Source organism: Eubalaena glacialis, chromosome 1 (assembly GCF_028564815.1).
Source record: "Eubalaena glacialis isolate mEubGla1 chromosome 1, mEubGla1.1.hap2.+ XY, whole genome shotgun sequence".
NCBI classification, from domain to species: Eukaryota; Metazoa; Chordata; class Mammalia; order Artiodactyla; family Balaenidae; genus Eubalaena; species Eubalaena glacialis.
In genome coordinates, this window is record NC_083716.1 from 15,130,928 (window position 1) to 15,151,905 (window position 20,978).

Below are 20,978 nucleotides of genomic sequence, written 5' to 3' on the forward strand. Positions count from 1 at the left end.
ATTTACACTTACTTTTCCCCTGTGTGAAGATACATGTGTGCATGTGGACAACATTGTCTTTAAATACCATTTTCCAATTTGGTCACCAAAAGATTTTGTCTGTTCACTCAAAATCACCATCTTCTCTAAACAAAGTTGTTTTTCGTTTTTTGTTTTTTAATTCTGGGCCATTGTGTGTGTGTTTTAGTGCACTAAAGTGAAGTAAGGAAGTTGTAATATTGGATGATTAGAACACATATCTACTTAATTGTTAATGATCAATAAAAAGGCAAAACCAGGCAGCCCTAATAACTCAAATCTCTTTAAGATCTTGAGCACTGAATTTCCATCTCACTCCTAATTAACTGTTATTCACAAGAGTAGGGACTGTGCTCCTATATTAATTTCTGTATTCTCAATGCTTGACATAAAGGAAGTACGCAATAAATGTTAGATTAGTAAATAAATAAGGAGTTAACTAATTAATTAATCTCAACTCTCTATCCCTTGAGCATCCATAATGTCAGCCACAGCCCTTTACCTGCCTTCCCTATCGAACTCCTCGCTCCCACCCCCAGCAATTTTAAGAGAGTCTCTCATATTGGTATCCTAGCATCTCTCATTAACTTGATTATCTTTATTCACCTTGCCAGTATCTAACCCTGAGTGAATCCTACTAGGTGCTTTCCTCATTTCTGATCCTAGCTTTAAGACAAAGTCCTTGTCCTTACTAAAATTCATGCTAAGTTTCTTTGGGTTTTCATTGCTGTTTAGCAATCCTTTTTGTCACCTTAAGATAAGGTTTTTCGTTCATCTCCTCCTTTATTCAAACGTTCTTTCTTTTTTTTTCAGACCAGAAGAATTTGTTGAATTCTACCAGATAGGCAACTTCTTCTAGGACAAGTGAACAGCAGAAACAAGGATAGAGGCAAGGGATGTTGGGTAGGGATCAGGCTATTGGGGTGAGAGGGCAAGAAAAGATGGAATAAGAAAGGAAAGGACTGTAGGATACGGTACAGTATGCAGAAGAATTTGAATTTTCACTGTAAGAGATGAGGATCCATTGGGGAATTTTGAGAAGGGTGATACACACGTATCTGCACCCTAGAAAGATCACTTTGGTAGCAATGTGGAAAAAAGCCTGGAGGAGGGAGGTAGATAGAGGCAGGGAGACCAGTAAGGAGAGTAATATAGTAACATCAGGAAAAAAAGACCTTGAGGCTTGAAATCAGAAAAGTAGTAGTGAGGATGAATTTAAGATATATTTACATTGTAGAACTGACAGGGCTCAATGACTGATAGAAAACGGAGAACAGAGTAGAAGGAGAAATCTTGGATAACTCCCAGTTTCCTGTCTTAACCAACTATCATAGCCTTTCCAACAAGTGTTCTACATCTCTTCTACTATTCTTAAGCCTCCACCTTACACCCTCAGCTCACGCTAGTCAGGTAACCTTACTTCTAATAGTACCATAAAAAATAAGAACATCAAAGGTAAACTATCACATGGAACTGCTCAAAATTCCCTTTAATCTTTACTCATCATTTTCTTATCCTCTCTTATCTTTCCAAAATTAATCCTTATACTTGTCTCCTTGGTCCTCTCTCTGCTTTTCCCTCTCCTCTATCCTAACCTACATTTTTTTCCACATCAGTAATTCTTCTCCCAGAGGAACTTCTCTTGAACCTGCCAGTTTCTTAAACTACTGTCTCATTTCCTTCCTTCCTTAGGACATTATCAATTTCAAAACAGCAGTCCACCTTGTTGCACCCATGTTCTCATCTTCAACCCAGTCTTTATGGTCTTGTTTCTGCCCTTCAATAGAAACTACTTCCTCAAAAGTCGCCAATGACTACACAATTACCAAATTCCATCTCCTCTCCCTAGTTCTCAGCTTCACTGACTGCTTATGAAATGGATGGCATTGTCACTTCATCCTTTTTGGCATACCTTCTTTTTCTAAATTCTAATGGTCCTAAACATCTCAAGTTGCTTCTTTCCCTTTCTGTCATTTGATACTTTCTTTCCTCCACTATGCCTCCAACATTTTAATTGTAGCAATTTCCAGAGATTCTGTCTTTGTTTCTCTTTTCTGTTCTCATGCCCATGACTTCTAGCATGTATGAGGAACTCGCAGCATCCTGGTCCTTCCCTCTCTGTGCCCCAGACTCCATTTCCATATTTAATCAGCTATTTAGTTCTGTAAATTCTGCCTCTTCTTAGTTTTCAATATGTTTGCTCCTTTACGTTTTGACAGCCACTAGTTCAGGGCTTAAGTGGCCAGCTTGTTTCTCCACCTCAATTATTCTTCAAAACAATTAATGATACAGAATGCTGCCAAGTAGACATTTTCTAAAACCAATCACAAAATTCTGCTCAAAAAATTTCTGTGTGGTCCTTAGCATCTCGTTAAAATTGACTTCCATAATATGTTCCAACGTCTAACTTGAACCCCACAATTTCTTCCTCATTCAGTTAATCCTGCTTTTTTACCGTTTCACACACATACAACACTCTTTTCTGTCTCTTGTCTTTTACTCATATTGCTCCCTCAACTTGGCATGTCTCTTTACTCTTCCCCTATCTCAACTGTACTCCTTCCTCTACCTATTGACATTTCATCTATCTTTAAAGGCCAAGAACTACTATAATTTTTCATGAAACATTCAACAATATATTGTTTTAAATTTTTTTCTCTCCTTTGTGTTTTTTGTCCCTTTTTTATGGAAAGCTTTTTATTCTAGGTACAGAAAAATATTCATATTTCTTAAAAACACAAGTTTGAAATTTTTGTTGACTACATAATCCATTCACTTAATTCAAAGTTCACAAAATATAAAATGATGCATTAGTGTCCCTTAGCCACCCTGAGCATAAAACTCAAAACTGCATGAGTTTTGAGGTGTAGTATGTAGTATTTTTGTTATTCTTTTCTATGTATTCTACAATTTTTTTTTTATTGGAGTATGGTTGCTTTACACTGCTGGGCCAGTTTCTGCTGTACAGCACTATTTACAATAGCCAGGTCATAGAAGCAACCTAAATGTCCATCAACAGAGGAATTGATAAAGAAGATGTGGTACATATGTACAATGGAATATTAGCCATAAAAAGGAACAAAATTGTGTCATTTGCAGAGACGTGGATGGACGTAGAGACTGTCCTACACAGTGAAGTGAGTCAGAAAGAGAAAAACAAATATTGTATAATATCACTTATATGTGGAATCCAGAAAATGGTACAGATTAACTTATTTGCGAAGCAGAAATAGAGACACAGATATAGAGAACAAACTTATGGATACCAAGGGGGTAAGGGAGGGTCGCATGAATTGGAGGATTCGAATTGACATATATAGTCTACTATGTATAAAACAGATAACTAATGAGAACCTACTGTATAGCACAGGGAACTCTACTTGGTGCTCTGTGATGACCTAAATGGGAAGGAAATCCAAAAAAGGGGGGATATATGTATACGTATAGCTGATTCACTTTGCTATACAGCAGAAACTGTTTTTTGTCCTTTTAGCATTAATCACATTGTATATACATATATATGTACATATATGTAACATATAAGAGGTACTTCTGCATCTTATCTTTCCCATTAGTGTATAAATTCCTGGAAGGTAGAGACAGTATCTTTTCCATATCCATCTGTACTGAGTTGCACATAGTAATTTTGGTAAATATTTGTTGAATAAATTTATTATAGCATAGAATTTCTTTCTAAGATTGACTTTATATTATGAGACATGGAAAAATAAAATTGGGTTATTTTTGCTTTTGTTTCCTAAAATGTGTTAGAGATGAGAAAGTCCTTAAGAAATAACGACCCTTTCTCCATGAAAAATTGCATATAAACTATCTATTTGAAGTCTACTCTATTTTTATATGCCATTAATGGTTAATCCTGTGCCTTTCTTCATGAACCAAAAATTAAATGAGACTTAAAATAAATATGAACAAAATTATAAGATATAAATATGAACAAAGATCTCTGGTATGAAAAATGTAAAACTGTAATCCTTGATTAAAAAGAAAATGTATATTAAGATTTAAGGTAAATTTTCAGATTTAATACCCTAAATTTTGACCTGGTTGCTATTTTATTTTCTAAGAAAGCAAAGTATGAGAACGTATGAAAATGTTTACTTAGCTAAAGTATAACATTATTGGTTTCTTAGATTCTACATATAAAATATCTAGCACTACACTTCCAATATCTGGGATTATACTTATAAGATTTCTATTTGATTTAACAGCATTTTATAGAATTCTTACAGTCAGTTATTCCATTGAGGATATGAACTTGATCAGATTATCTACTAATGCATGTAATGGAAAGAAAGAAGAAATATAAGTTAAATTAGTAACTGATTTTACATGAAATGTAAGCAGAAAATATATTAAACAGAGGCATAAATTTAGTGTAATAACAACTGCCATAGGGAACTACAGCCTAATAAAATACTTAAACAAAAATCAGAAAATAAAACTGCACACAATCAGACACACAACAAATCCCTCAAGACAATCTAAAAAGTTAGAAAAATGAGCCAAAAATATAGCTAGCTCTTTGTTATTGTTACTGAGTAACCAGTACTAATTAAGATATTAATATTAGTTTTATGTTAATATATTAAACATTAATATTTTAACATATATACAAGGAATGAGTGCTGAAAGTGTTTGACAGTATTCAAAAATACCCTTGAATACTGTGTGTTCTTGGTTGCAGCAGATATAATCTGCCCACAGTTTTTTTTGGATGGGTCCAATATACTATCTGTTTTACCTGAGAGTAGGTAAAGGATAAGGATGGGGAGTGGGGCTGGAAATTCAGTCTTTTTTACGCAGAGCTGGAACACTACACTCAAGAATTGCTAAACTGTATTTATGACTTTCCAATAAATGATATTGTAGCCTACTTTACACAGCCACTTCTTATCTGCAAGACTGCTATATAAATATAACTTATGCTAGCATTGCTTCAACTATGATATGACAGTATCCTTAAGTAAAGTATCATTCTGCTGAATGACAGCCAATATGAATATAGGTGACCAGGGTTATAAGCCTCTTGTATTTGTAAATGTTTCTGTTTATCATATCAGACACCGTGAGGTGAAACTGGGCTTACGTTTTTGTTGTTGTTTATTTTCATCTTTATATTCTTCTGCATCATAGTTTATATTCATTTTAAGTGATTTAAGATAAGATAACCATAAAGTTTTAATAGCTCAATGAAAACTTCCATTTATAAAATTTTAATTTTGAAAGTGCATAAAAAATATAAATACATATCTTTAGCTTTGAACTCACTGAATTCTGAATGAAAGATGCTAGCAGTACTTTACTTACAAGTACAGTTAACTTAAGGCATTTATAAAGCTAGGTATTAAGAATATAAACAGATGACTTTTCTCATGCCTAAACATATTGTGACTTCTGATTATATCAATTTAGAACCATGCAGATTCCAGTAATTTAAGTATTATATTATATTCATCCCATGTTAATGGGTCCTATTCTTATCATGTTAATTCCGAAGAATCAATCATCTTTAATTCTTAATTCATGCTCCATTCAATCCATTATAATTCTGTTATAATTCCAAATCTTATATTTCTAAAAAATTTTTTGAAAACATTTTCTGCTAAACGGTCTTGGTGAAGAGAAGTCTTTTTATAATTTTAAAAGAAAGATAAAGAAAATTCTAAATGCACCTGGGGAATCCATATCCTTCCCTACTTCAAGAACCAAAAATGTGCCTATAAAAATCTCCGATTTTTTCTAAATAATTTTCTTAAAATAAGAAAGCCTTTTGTCTTCTAAAGCATTTGTTATGAGGAATGTGAGAAGATGTGACCTTAACAGTCTACTTCTCTCTACTACCAACTGAAAATCATCTTCTTTGAGGCAAACGGCTCCTGTGGCCTATGGGTAGTTATGTGCAAACAGGGCTTGGGTCCTGTAAAAGCTCTGGTTGAGGGAACTCCTGCCGAACGCTACCCTCTTTGAACTGGGGAAGTGCACAGAAATTAGCATCAAGACCCAGGGTATGAATTTTACAGAGACATGGTCTAGAGAGCTCTGTAAATACCAAGAGGAAGGTCAGTATAATCCCTAACAGAGTATCCTTGGGCTCTCTGGTGCCTAAGAGGCTAAGAAAAAACATAATCGGTATTCCGAGTCCTCCTTGTTCTTGAGCCTTAGGGAGTACAAAAAGATCAGTAAGAAATTGGTGGCTTGACTGTTTCTATACCACTAACCATTTACAAGTAGAGAGAACCGTCCCACCCCTGTTACCTTCCACCCCCTCAGAGGTTGCCAATACTGGAATCTCAAAGTGGTGATAATGAATATAACAAGCTAATGCCAGGAGAAGAACATCAATCCAAAAAGAAGAGAACATGCTCCCAGGAAAACTGAGCTGCTATTGAAGACAAACTGTAATTTAAGTAGGGTCCTCTCACTACAAAATAACCAAATTCTTTTTAAAGCATTGCAGTTAGGGAATGTTCCAAGGCAACGAGCTAAAACTGGAAAGGGGAGCAGGGAGCAGCAAGCAAACATGAAAGCAGAGCTGCCCTGAGGATAAAAGCTGATATAAGTAACTCACAAGGCAAGAAAGCTCAACTCGAGATCCCTGCACTTTGCCAGGGACCCTGGAAGAAATGGTTAAAGAATAATGGCAGGTCTTGGTTTCTAGCAGAAGCAATCCTCTTTGGAGAAAAGCATTCTATATTTAGGCCTCTAGAAAAGCACAGATTAAGATCAAAACAAATGGGAGCTCATAAGGATCACTAAACACACCAGGAAATAAGCCACAGTGAATGAAAGCCCACAGAAAGAAATTGATAGATTTAGATTTCCAAGAATTTCAGGTATTAAAATGATTGGATATAAAATTTTTAAAAATATGTTTGGAATAAAATGTGAGGGAATAAAAACTAGCAAGCAAGAAGAGACTTTCGAAAACTGCTAAGCAGATTTGAAAAGAACCAAACAGAACTTTTAAAAATGAAAAAAATATGTGTTGAAAGATATCTAGTGGCTAGGGTAGACAGCAGATTATATACTACTGAACAAAGAAGTAGCCAACCGTAACAAGGCTCTGAAGAAATAAGCGAGAAGAAACACAGGGAGAGGAGATGGAAGACACTAAACTGAGAGATTAAGAGATTTTGAAGGTAGAATGAGAAGATCTGACATCCATCTAATCAGAATCTTAGGAGAACACAGAAAATGGAGGAGAGTGAAACTCAAAGGGATAATAACTGAGAATTTTTAGTAGTAAACAAAGACTTTGAATCCTCAGACTTAGAAAACACAAAATCTTCCAAGAAGGATAAATACAAATAAATTTATGCTTAGGAAAATCATGGTAAAACTGCAGAACACCAAAGACAAAGAGATTTTAAAAGTCATTGGTAAGAAAAGCTAGATTTGCTACAAAAGGATGACAATTATACTGTCAGAAGATTTCTCAGCTGCAACAACGGAAGCCAAAAGCCAGAACAATTTTCACATAAACAAAATGTTTGAGTATGGCACTCCTACTGCAAAGAAACTGGATGCTTGATAATGTGTATTTCCAAAACATTTCTTAGATTGCAAGCAATGGGGATGCTCCAAGGCTTGAGTGAAACTGAAAAGGCAGGCAGTGAGAGGCAAGCTGAGAGTTTATTATCAGAAGACATGTGCCAAAGCAATTTCTAAAAATAAATAATAGGAATATGGAAACATTTCAGAAGGAAGCTCTGAATGCAAAGAACAGTGAGTGAAGAAAATAGTGACTATATAGGAAAATTTAAACACATATTGATCGTGTAAAACAGCAACAATAATAATGTTTAATTCAAGGGGTGACAAAACTCATAGAACTACAAATAAGATAACTGTGACATATAAGATGAAAACAAGATTTAAATTGTGTTTAGGACCTTTTATTGTTTGGGAAGAGCTCATTATTTTCAGACTGAAACTATGCCTGTTAAAATTTTAAGAGTAATCACCAAAAGAGGAGAAAGAGTGTATAATATGCATATCAGTTGAGGAGAAAAGGAAACATTGATTTTTAAAAATCTTCAATTCAAGAGAAGGCCAGCAAAGAAGGAAAAATAATTAAAAATTCAGGATAAATAGAAAGCAAAAGTAATGTCTGAAAATATTACTAAACCAGTTTGATTAGTAGAAAAAAATAGAGAAAATATAACATTTTAATAGCAATATCCAGAAGGGAAATATCTGTAACAGAAAATTACAAACATTTAATATATGTGATTTATAAATAAGAAGCAAAAATATGTTCCAATAGAAGGATGAAGAAATATACTGAATAAGCTATGAATCATTTCCAAATTTTCTGTGACTAATATAGAATTTCTTGTGTAATCAGATTACTATCAGTAAATGCTATTAAATAGAAGAGGACATGGGAATAATAGCCAATAAAATGAACTAGGAGAAATACAGATGGTTAAAGACAATATGAAAATATTTGATTTTGCTAATAATAAGAAATCTGAAGGAGAATATAACATTTCATATTTCAAATTACCAAAATTGTTTTTAAAATGCTTTAAAAATCATTTTTGACAAAGATGCAGGAAAACAGGAATTCTCATTCTTTGTTAAAGGTAGTTTGAAAAAGAACATTTCTGGAAAGTAAGTAAGCAATATATCTCAAGATCCATGAAAGGTCATAATTTTTGATCTAGCAGTTTATCTTTTATAGGTTAGGATCAAGAGTTATGTACAAACATTAATTAAAGCCTTATTTATAATAGTGTGAAATTAGAATCAAACTAATTGAAAATAAAACAGCCAAATAAATTACGTTATACTACAAAACAACATGGCATTTTAAAATCAAACTTAGAAGTGCAAAATGTTCTTATTATACTACTTGGTGAGAAAAACAGAATGCAAAATCACATATAGAATATACTTACAATTCTGTAAAAATACATATATGCAAGAGGAAAATATTGCAGGAAGGAAATAAAGGTTCTGGCAATAGATATTTATATGAATGGAACACTTTAATTTTGATTATTTCTGCATTTTTTTCTACAATGAGGATTTATTATTTTTATAATCAGAACACTGATAATAAATGTTAATAAAATAATTAAAATATTAAGTATCACAAGACAGCTATAAATCTCTGAAAAATAAGAAACCCAGGAAATCCTCAGTCCAACCATTGAAACTACTGTCCATGAAGATGCCAGGCCAGGAATGAAATGCCAGAGGGGCCACTGGCTGTACCCATCAGCAGAGAACTGGGCTCACGCTGCTCTGGGAGCAAAGCCAACAATGCTCTTAACATGAGAGATGTTCACTGTGTCTGGCCTTGATTTAAACAATGTGCCCGTCACCTTTTTTCTTACGTAGTGTACTAGGCTGAACTGTCTCAATTACTCATGACTGTACGAGCATCTACATAAATGTTAGGTAATTCTATGCTTATAAATAGCTTTACAAGAAAAAATATTCCAGAGATACGTTGGGGACTAAAATGTATTCTCAATTTGAACTAAAATCAGAATATTTAAGAATTCTGTGAAAAAGAAATTTCTTGGGCCAATCTGAGATACAAACCCTGCTCTTACTCTACTGGTGACTAAACTGTGATCTTCACCAAGGGTCTTAAGCTCACAGAGCCTCAGTTTCTTCAATAGTAAATAGAACAAACAAAATCTGCTTCGGGTTTTATAAGATTGACCTAGGTTCACATGAGATTGAGACAGTATATGTAAATAAATTTTGAAAAATAGTATCTTAAACTCAATTTAAGCACTTCACTTGTTCCCATGACCTACGAAGCTCAAGTTCAAGCTCCTTACCTTGGCATATAAATCCTCTTCTCTATTGTGTGGAAAGCACTCTCTAGTGTATGCTTGGTGAACACCTAAGCACTAATTTTGTAGAATATAACCCAATGGTCATCTACATTTTCAAAAATTGAAATGTGGATAAATTAATTATGATGGGTAAAAAGGTTAACAGGGCAGTCCAGAATATGTACAATATGCATAAGAGTTTTTGTTCCCTAAAACAGAAATGATGATTGAAAACATTCATGTTAAATACCTGGCAAAATTTCAAGCCCCCAAATACGCAGTCAATATAAGGGTCTAAAACTTAAGGGAAAAAACCTTCACATTTTATATTTTCACCCTATTGTTGGTTTTATTTTTTCCTGTTAAAAAAAAGCCATGCATGCCATTACAGAAAGGACAATACAGATATGCAAAAAGAACAGCCCATATATACTACCCACCTAGATACAACTATTATTAAGAATTTATTAGACCAGATCCTTTTCAATGTTTATCAAAAATTAGATCACAATGTATATACCATTTTGTAAAATATAATAAATTAACTAACAAATCCTTTAGTTTTGGCCATTAAAGTGGTTTCCAGTTTTTCAATATTAGAGGTAGAAGAATAATTGGCTAAAAAAATTAAAAATAAAAATAGAAACAAAGAATAATATCCCAGCAAAAACTGTCAATGACAATTGAGGACTCATATAAGTTTATAAAACTGCCAACTCCCTCCCTCCTTCCTTCCTACCACTACTCTTCCCCCAAATAACCATGAACAGGGAATGTACATTCTTAACATCATCATCATTTCAACCTAATGGGCTATAAATTAACTTGTTTGTGATCAAACTGTATGCTATACTTTTCATGTGACACCAGATCTAACAAGCCTAGTCAATCTAAGTCACTTAAGGGGCTCTAGGTTCTTGTACCTCATTTCCTCATGGTTTCTATCAGTTACCTAGGAAAAGCATATATTTTGTTGTTTGAGAGGGTATACTAAGAGAGAATGTGACTATTCCTCTCAGTGAGTAAGTACAACAGCCTCAGAAGTTTTAGAGCTATTACAGTGCCAGTTAAAGAGAGAAAATCCTGTCTTATTTTCTATTTGGATTTTACAAACACAAAGTCTCTAGAAAGGCTTTCAAAATGAGAACGTTATACTCATAATGACTTTAAAAGCAAAGTCCAGAATCTGACCACTTCTCATCTGTTTTACTGCTATGACCTTGGTCTCGCCTCTCGCCACCATTATCCCTTGCCTGGATTCCTACAGTAGCCTTGGAACAAGTTTCTCTCCCTCTATTCTTGCCCTAGTAGCAGAAACTTTGGGTTGATTTACACTCCTCCCCCACCGCCACCAGTGACCACGTCAGTTTTCCGCTAACTTCCAATGCCAAAGCCTTCATTTCTTTGCCTGAGGGCTTCCTCTGGCCTTCTGGGAAGTGGCCCTCAACCAGTGATTGGAGGGAGGTGAGGAATTGTCCTGGTGTCTGTAATCTGACGTGCATTTTACCCTGACTCCCAGAGTTTCCCCGATGGGATTAAGCCCTAGTTGTCCATAGTGGTACTGACTGCTCTCCATTCCCTTTCTCATGGCTCCATTTCCCTACCAGCATATTCTTCAAATGAACCAATTCCTTGTCTTGCTGTCTGCTTCTCAGGAAACTATACAATATCACCTTTCAAACTATTCTCAACCCAAAAGGCAGAGTGATCTTTCTAGAAACAGATTATGTCAGTCCTCTCTCAAAAGCCTGCAATTGGTTCTCTCCCCTTCACTTAGGATTGAATGTCAAGATCCTTACAAAGGTCTACAAGGCCCTATATCATCTGCCTCCTCCTGCACCTGCCCCCACCCTATGCTTGCTGTTCCATGAACTTGCCCGGCATGCCCACCTTAGGGCCCCTGCTCTAGCCATTGCCTTAGCCTGGAACACTTTTCCCCAGGAATCTGCTGCATGGTTAACTCCTTCACCTCTTTCAAGCCTTGCTCAACTCTCATCTTCTCAGTGAGGTCACCCTGACCACCACCCTATTCAATACAGCACACTCTCCCCACCTCCACAAAGCACTCCCAAAACCCTTATCCTGCTTTATTTTTTCCTGTTCCATTGTACTTACCACCTCCTAACATATTAAATAACTTACTTTCCTTGTTAGAATATAAACTCCATGAGGACAGGGTTCTTTGTTGTGTTCCCTGATGCTTCTCAAGTGCTTATTAGAACAGTGCCTGACGTATATGGAGCATTCCATAAAAATCTGTTAAACAAGCACCGTAAATTATCATGCTATTACTTGGCGGAAGAAAACTGATAAATATATACTATATGGGTCACAAGATCACCACAAAAATAACCCCCTTTTTTTTTTCTGCCGTGCTGTGCAGTATGCGGGACCTTAGTTCCTCGACCAGGGATAGAGCCCCGTGCCCCCTGCAGTGGAAGCATGGAGTCTTTACCACTGGACCTCCAGTGAAGTCCTAAAAATAACCCTCTTTTAAAAATAAGTTTAAAGCCAACTAATAAATTGTGTTTATATATAAATTTACATTCTAAGTGCATTTATTAAATTTTAATAATGTATTTTGTCACTATAATTTAGAAAAATACAATGATTCAGATTTTTTAACGGATAATTTAGGGGGGGATTATTCATACTATAATTTTTTTTTTTTTTTACTCACAAAGGGTTTTACACCTAGGGCTTACACAAAGTTCTTGTGAAGACTGAATACTCCTCATTCATTAAAAAATATAATTAGCTTATATATAAAATTTTCAGGAACACATCTACTTCATAGAACAGGACATTTTGGTGTATAGTACCATTACCTACAGATGTATCAAAGGTAATTAATTTCATATTATACCTTACATTCTCCCTCTGACTGTACAGATTTGGAACTCAGAGTAGCACATGAGTCCAACTTAATTTAAAAGGAATCCATTCCTTAAATTACCACATTATGAATACTCAATGAATATTTACAGAATAGTAATAGCCAGCTTACTTATGGCTTTGTGTTGAATTTAATCACTGAATTTTAAGAAAAACCCAGCAGAGGAACTTTACAATTACTTTGATTTTCTAGGTTTAAATAAAGTCCTTAATGTTATTTCAGGATAGGCCTAGGCTTCAGAATTTGCTGTGTAAGCAGATCAATAAACCACATCATACTAAGTTATGTATATAAAAAAAGAGCAATTTGGAGCAGCTTCCAGTGTACTGTGACAATGGAAAATAAATCTCACATATAAATGTCTATGTACACATATGTATGTGTATATACAGCAGATAGATAACTTCTACTTAGTAGTAATTATTACAAAATGCTTAGAAAAGGAGAAAACAAAATATAATTTTAAACTTTATGCTTCTACCTCTATTATTTTCTAAAGTATGTCAAAGAAAGAAATTAGCATTAGCTGCTGATATTTACTCCTGATGTTTAACTTTTACAGGAAGAAGTAAACGATTTAAGATCTGAAAACAATCTACTGAACAACAGTATTTTCAATCTGAATTCAAAAAAAAAATTCTAAGTTGTCAATTTACTTGAGATTATTAGACATGTGAATATAGGGAACTTTAAATATCAGAAATCATAATTATTTATCAAGATGAAGGAAACCTGGTACTGAACTTAGGGTTTTGAGGATGGAGGATAAAGGCACTCAATTAACAAAACTACCACCTTAATAAAGTGAATGTTAAAATACTATATGTTCTCCTAAATTGATCTACAGATTCAACACAATCCCTATCAAAGTACTAACAGGCTTCTTTGCAGAAACTGACAAACTTATCCTAAAAGTCATGTGAAAATTCAAAGGACCCAGAAGAGCCAAACAATCTTCAAAAAGAAGAAAGTTGGAGGACTTACATTTTCTAATCCCAAAACTTACTACGAAACTATAGTAATCAAAATAGTGCCGTACTGTCATATGATAGACCTATAGATTAATGGAATAGTATTGAGATTACAGAAATAAATTCTCACATTTATGATCAATTGATTTTCAATGAGATTCCCAAGATCATTCAATGGAGAAAGAAAGTCTTTTCAACAAGGAATGAAAAATTACCATATTACCCAGAAATTCCATTCTTCGTTACATACCCAAAAGAAATGGAAACAAAACTTGTACACAAATATTCATAGTAGCATTTTTCAAAATATCCAAAAAGAAGAAACAACTCAGATGTCCATCAACTGATGAGTGCAAAAACAAAATATGCTATATCGATAAAATCAAATATTATTTGGCAATAAAAAGGAATGAAGTACTGATACATGCCACAACATGGATGAAACTTGAAACTATAATGCTAAGTAAAAGAAGCTAGTCACAAAAGACTATGTATTGCATGATTCCATTTATATGAAATGGAATGAAAAACTCATAAGGACAAAAAGTAGATTAGGGCTAAGAGAGAGGCTTGGGGAAAAAGGGAGCGGGTGGTGACTGCTAAAGGGAATGGGGTTTCTTTTCGAGATGAGCTCAATTTTTGAAAATGTTCTAAAATTGATTTCTGGTGATGGTTACACAACTGTATATATACTAAAACCCATCAAATTTTACAATTTAAATGCGTGAATTGTATGGTATATGAATTACATTTTAATAAAGCTGTTTCCAAAAAACTAACAAGACTATACATTGATAAGTAGAACCTGATCCCCAGATAAAAAGGGCTTTCTAAATGGGAGTATGCAGGCAGGTATTTTTCTTCTTTGAGGTTTTGAATTTAAGTTTTAGAAAACAAGTGATACAAAAGAAATAGAGGCACACCAGTTATTCATATAACTGAATAATAATAAAAGAGAAAATAATAATACCAACATTAACATAAAGCTTTATGGAGTACAAAGCACTTGCACATATGGTCCTGCAGCCAAAAAATGACAAGCCAGAATGAGTCACTTGTCCCTCCCCTGAGTTCAAACATAGAGATAACATATAAGAAATCAGAAGGTTGACGACTCTCAGGACACACTCAGAGGTTAATACAAAGTCTTAAAGAAACACTAGGAAAGACTGAAAGTGATTAGGACTCTTGCAGGGAGTAAATGGTGACCTGTATTAGAAGAGGACTGGAGTCCACGTTGTCCTGGGTGGACTGATGCCTACCCTGCCTGCTGTGGGGCAGAAAAGCATCAGAACCAGGCCAGTGCCAGCCCAAGGCTGCAAACTAATGACGGAGGAGTTCTAGAGCTCTGCTAGGGTGAGGGATCCTACAGCCACACTAGCAGGAGGCTGGGCAACTCCTAAGCATTCACTTCTCCTCACTTCAACTGCTGACCTGGCAATTATACCAGAGGGAGGCTAGCATCTGATAATAATGCTTGGGAAAGAAGTACTAGATAGAAAGTTCTCTGCAGTGAAAGGGACACCCGTGGCAAATGAGCAGTAGTGCTTGAGCCCAGATTATTCATTATGAGCAGCTTTCTCACCTCCAACCTCTAAATTACCTATAAGAGCACAATCTACAGTCAAGGATATTATGCCTATTTTTAAGTAGATCTTAATAACAAAATACGTGTTAATAGAATAACACAAGAGTGAAGAAAAGACTGTAAGCACCATGAAAGAAATAGAAAAATGAAACAGTCTACACTAAAGGATGGCAAATATGAAACAATATTTAAATTAAATATAATAAATGGTTTCAGAAAAGTAAGGGAGGGTATTAGAAATATGAATCATAAACAAGCAGTTATGAAGAAAAATCACTTGCAAGTATTAACAAAATATGTAATTGTTGAAATGAAGTCAATGAATGGGTTAAACAGCAGAAAAGATACAACCTAAGAAAAAAATTGTATACTGGAATACCAGGTTGAGGAGTGTTCCCAGAGGCATCAGGAAGAGATTAAAAAAGTGGAAATAATAAAAGAAAAGCTATGAAATATAGATGGTAAAAGAAGTATCAAGAGTATCTAATAGGAATTCCAGAAGGAGAGAGAATAGAGTAATAAATATTTAAAGAAATAGTAAAAAAGATTAGCCGGAACTGTACAAACTTACAGGTCTGCAGATTTAAAGGGTACATAGAGTGCCAAATAGGATCATATTTACATATCAGAGAGAAATTTAAGAACACTGAAAAACAAGAGAAAATTCTGAAAGATTCCAAAAAGAAAATGGAGCTCATTAGTAAAGGACAAAGAATCAAACTGACACCAGACTTGAGACAATGAAGTAATATCTTTGAAGTTTTGAAGACAACTTTGAAACAAAAATTTATATCTAATTAAACTATTATTTACATGTGAGGACAAAATCAATATATTGATATATAGGTATTTAAGGTCTCAAATACATAAAGTTTCTCTTTGAAGAAAATATTTTGAGGATTTACTTTAGTGACAAGTGAAAGAAATGTATGAGCAAGCAACTAGACACAAAAAGTAAAGGAGGGTAAAGGTGGTTCATCGTTATTTAAATATGCTGTGATGCAGAAAAAGTGCACCTATAATATCTGGGTCAAAAATTCCAGGCAGTATTAACGCAGGGTGGGAGAAACAGAGAGAGCTGAAAGAATGCTAAAGTAATAACTGTGTTTGAGATGGGCAGGGCAGGAATTTGTATTAATAAGCTTTAGACACCGATAGGGAAAAATAGTCATTTCTATGAATCTTGGTAAATAAGGGATAACTACCAGAAACATAGGAATAGAGTATTTAATATTCAGTTTAGTACAAGAAAATCAATTTATCCAAAAGAAGCTGTGAAAAAGAACCAAAAAGAAGCAAGGCCAGTAACAACAACAACGACCAACACACACACACACACACACACACACACACACCAGAGTAGCTAAAATGAGCCTTGGTAGACCAGCAATTATTGTCAACGTAAACAGATTAAATTTACCAATCAAAAGACAGAAACACAGAGTGACCGGGAAAATAAAAAGCTAACAGTCTTTTCTACAAGGGATAGGTGTAAAACAGAAGGGTACAGAGAAGTTGGGAATAAAGGAATAAAAGAAGGACTACCAGGCAAATATGGGGGAAAAGAAAGTAGAGGTAGAACTTTTTAAACTCTACAAAATAAATTTAAGGTTAAAAAAACACCTGAGAATACTTTCTTGAACACTATTAAGCAGCAACTGACCAGCTATGATGATACATAGTTATTACATTTGTTTCTTAAGTTTATGAGTTTTCTAGCTCTTTGATTATTTCTTTTCTACCTTGGCCTAGTATGTATCGTTTACACTCATTTGTTTCTTGTCACTTGAGTTTTAGCAGCATTTGAGAATGTTTTAAACAAATGAGGAGAAAAAGGAAGTTAGATTCAAACAGTTCAGGTTTTCTATTTGCTAAAGGTTCCGTACTAAAGTTATTTGAAACTAAGGGCCAAAATGAAATCAGAGCACTTACTGTAAAATTAGAAATTAGAGCACTTCTCCCTAAGTAATGGAAGATATACCCATAAATTTTCTAATGTTCTAAGCTTCCATGGCAACCTGTGATCTAGAGTAGTAAAAAATCAAGTACACAAAAGCTATTAATAAAAAAATTTCATAGAGAAATGCCCTCTAAAATCTGGTCCTTTGTATAGCATCCATGAGGTCTGACTTTATTTTTTTCAGAATGACCAAAAATTCTATGGACAAAATCAATTATATTTGTATCTCGATATTTGGAGGAGTCTATTTTTATATTCCTTGCTTTCCTCAAAGAAAAGCAAAGTCTAAAAATAGCAACATGAAGTTAATCACAAAAGGGTACTTTTTAAAAAGCGAATAAAATATTTCAATTGTATTTTTTAATCTTCCTGCTTAAACATCTTACCACATATGAAATATAAATTAAAAAGGTAAGCATACAATAAAATTACTATGCCTCAAAATGCTTTGATTAGATATTAATCACAATCTGTGGATTTTTCCTCTTTGGGGGTTATTATTTTCAGAAATGTCATGCATTACTTCAGGATTCTAATATCACATTTACTTGCACATAATCATTTCTCTTTCACCATACTCTATTTCTGCATTTGCAATAAAAGCATATACTAATACAGCCATCATATAAAAATATTCACTATATTCTACAATTCTCAATGCTCAAAAAGTGAAACTATGTAATTAAAATGCAACTCATCTCCCCCCACCTTTTATAGCCAACTTTGTTAATAAAGAATGATGTGAATTGTTAACTGAGGGGCACTGAGCACTCCAAGGACTAAACACAGGCACTATGTTTCTTCCATCATACCTATATCTTGAATTCCTTCAGCTCCTATTTATCAGGGAAGGGCTGCCAGGTGAGCAGTCTGTCACTCTTGCCTAGACTAATAGATTCTCCAGTGGCTTTTGTTACAGCTCATGTCATCCTATTAAAACTATGTGCCTTGAAAAAGGCATAACATATGTAGCTGAATCTTGTCAAGTCTAGATAATCAGACTCTGTTTGGCTTCACAAGCAGATGCAGCTTAGAGAAGTAATATACATATGCACATCACAGCAGTCCCCTTTCAGCACCACTGTTCCTACCTCTAATGACCCTCGCAGAAAGTCTGTTTGTTCAGCTCCCACTTCCAGGGCTACATCAACAGAAGCAAAGGGACGGCTGGCCATCTGCTGTCGTTCTCGAAGCAGTTGCTGGAGGGGGTTAAAAATCACTTGTTTTAAAACATGTTAAATCCAACAATATCTAGTTCCATTTTGAACAAAATGGCATTCAAAATTGAGAAGTCATCTAATATACATACTCATATCTAGATCATTAAAAATGAAAATTATTTTCTCCCCATGGCCTGGGTTATATTTCCATAGAGGCTTTAAATGTATGGTGCCTCCAAAGAACATTTCCCCTGACCTCCATCCCACAAGCCTAATGAAATGTACTCAAAAGCACTTTGAAAACTTCAGATGAGAGCTGCTACTTAAGTAAAAAGTGCTATTATGATGATGGCTATGCCAAGTTTTCCCACTCAGAGTAACTCATGCTTTTGTCTTAGCTGAAAGCAAGTGACAGTAAAAATGTTTAAGAAAAGATAATCAAAAGTTGTCAAAATGCATTAATAGAGATTAAAGGAACATATACCTGCCAAGACTAAGCCTTGTAAGTCATCAAGATCCCCTGTCAATTGCAGGAATTATTATTGTCAGTGTTTTCAACTTTATTCAAAGCCTCTGTTCATTATTTAAATGAGGAATGATTAGTAGGTTGCAAAACATGTGTGCCAGGGCTTCTAAAACATTTCCGGATATTTGTTTCTTTCTATTTGTGTCTCTTCTGGGCTTTGCTCAAACTAAAACCAATAAACCAGCAAGTCCCAACCAAGTACCCAGCTAATTTATATTTCTGCCTCTCCTTGTAATTATAATATTCATTAAGTCATGATAAGAAAAAATTGATGACCAGCACTAGATATTGCAAATCTTGCCCTTCTCATTCTACATAGCTAATAAAATTATTATTAAATATTAAAAGTGGATGAGCAATGCAATTAAATACTCTTTCAAATGAGAAGAAAATCATATCATTGAAGAAAGGCAAAATCCTTGAACACAATGAATGGCTTCATTATTCACACAGGTTTTTAAAGATTCACTGGAAGTAACTTAAAACATTAACAACTGGTCTTTGAATGTAAATGTATGTAGCACTGTGATGCATCATTCATAAAATTCCCTTTCAGATGATGAAGGAACAAAAGCCAATGCTTGATGGCAGTTTATTATTTAACATTTTTATTTTAACGCTTGTGACACAGCAGTAACAGTGTTCATGTAATGAGCATCTAAAATATAATTTAAGGCCTTGCTTTTATTATTAAAGAGAGAACATCCACTTGCTAATACAGGACAGAAATAATACAACTATTACTCAGTAGTAGTTTAAATTCTTAAATTATATGTATTTTTAGGAGTAATGAAGACATACTAAAAACATATTCAGAGTAAAAAGTAAATGTGATTTAAACAACCAAATTATTCAATTTAATATAAACTCAGATTTGTACTATTAAAAATACAGCTGCTGGCAAACAGAATCTTGTTTGTGTCTCTCTCAATAGGAGTGGCCAATTGATCTGAATACCGTGTCTATGCAAAATGCAAACATAATGTTACTCCAAATACTAAGGGATGCTAAGTGTAGAAGACACAATGCTCTTTTTATCTGGTAAAAACATAAACACACACACATACAAATATACAAACTGCCTTTGCTACTGTAATATAAAAATTCCCTTGAGAAAATTGTAAATTCTAGTTTGGATCTTAACATGATTTTCTAACATCTGTATTAAAGTTTCTTCATTTGTACTAGTTTTCCTTAGCTTATAAATGGCATCTCATATAATTGATTTTTTTAAAAAAAATGAACACTTTCTCTTTCTTCATCTTACCTTTTCCCTACACCTAAAAGTAAAAGGTCTACAAAATATAATTAATGAATACTCAATACCACAAATTGTAATGTAAGTCTACAAATATTCTACAGTCACTATCTTTGACAAAGAATAGATTCCTCTGGAAAATAATGTATTATTGTGACCCCCACCACTCATAATAAAGAAAAATCAGTGACTGATACTTTTATTCATTTAAAAAAATGTACTATAGGATAGAAAGGCATTTTAAAAGATTCCAGTTTGTCTTCTGAGCTTTGAGTTTTCATCACTTTTTAAGAATTGAATGCTTATTACAGTACTCTTTGTAAAGAAGAAGAATGTTGTTCTTGTCCAGGACCATAACACTGTAGTTTGTAAAATAAGACATGGCAAAATAAAAATAATAAGAGCACAAGATAGTGTGCACTAAAGGATACAAACAGGGAATTAGCCAAATGAATTCATTCCGGGTCACTTAGCAGAGGTCTAGTTCGAGGACTTTGGCTGACATTCTGACTTTGGGAAACTAATGCAAATGTTCTGACTGGGAAACTTAGGGAGGGTAAGTAATTTTATCCTAAAACACTCTTGCTTTGATATGATGGCCCTAAAATAATAAAATGGAACAAAGTGAGATTCTCTTTGCTACTAAGTCCCTGGCTCTTAGCCATATCCTTAACAATTGTCCTTTCTCTTGCCAGGTAACATCTATATGCATTACTTCCTGAATTTTGCCCCTTCTATGTCAGAACAAAAGAGATATAAACTATATGCTTACAACTTAAATTC

The 20,978-nt window shown here is 34.2% G+C and overlaps 1 protein-coding gene across 1 annotated transcript in view; it reads right to left on the reverse strand.

Annotated features, from left to right (window-relative positions):
* Positions 1–20,978, reverse strand: part of ATRNL1 (attractin like 1) — a 701,048-nt gene that overhangs the window by 204,168 nt on the left and 475,902 nt on the right. The window contains exon 27 of the mRNA XM_061191223.1: positions 18,343–18,450. Within this exon, the coding sequence (XP_061047206.1) occupies positions 18,343–18,450 (108 nt within the window). The remainder of the gene's footprint in view (positions 1–18,342; positions 18,451–20,978) is intronic.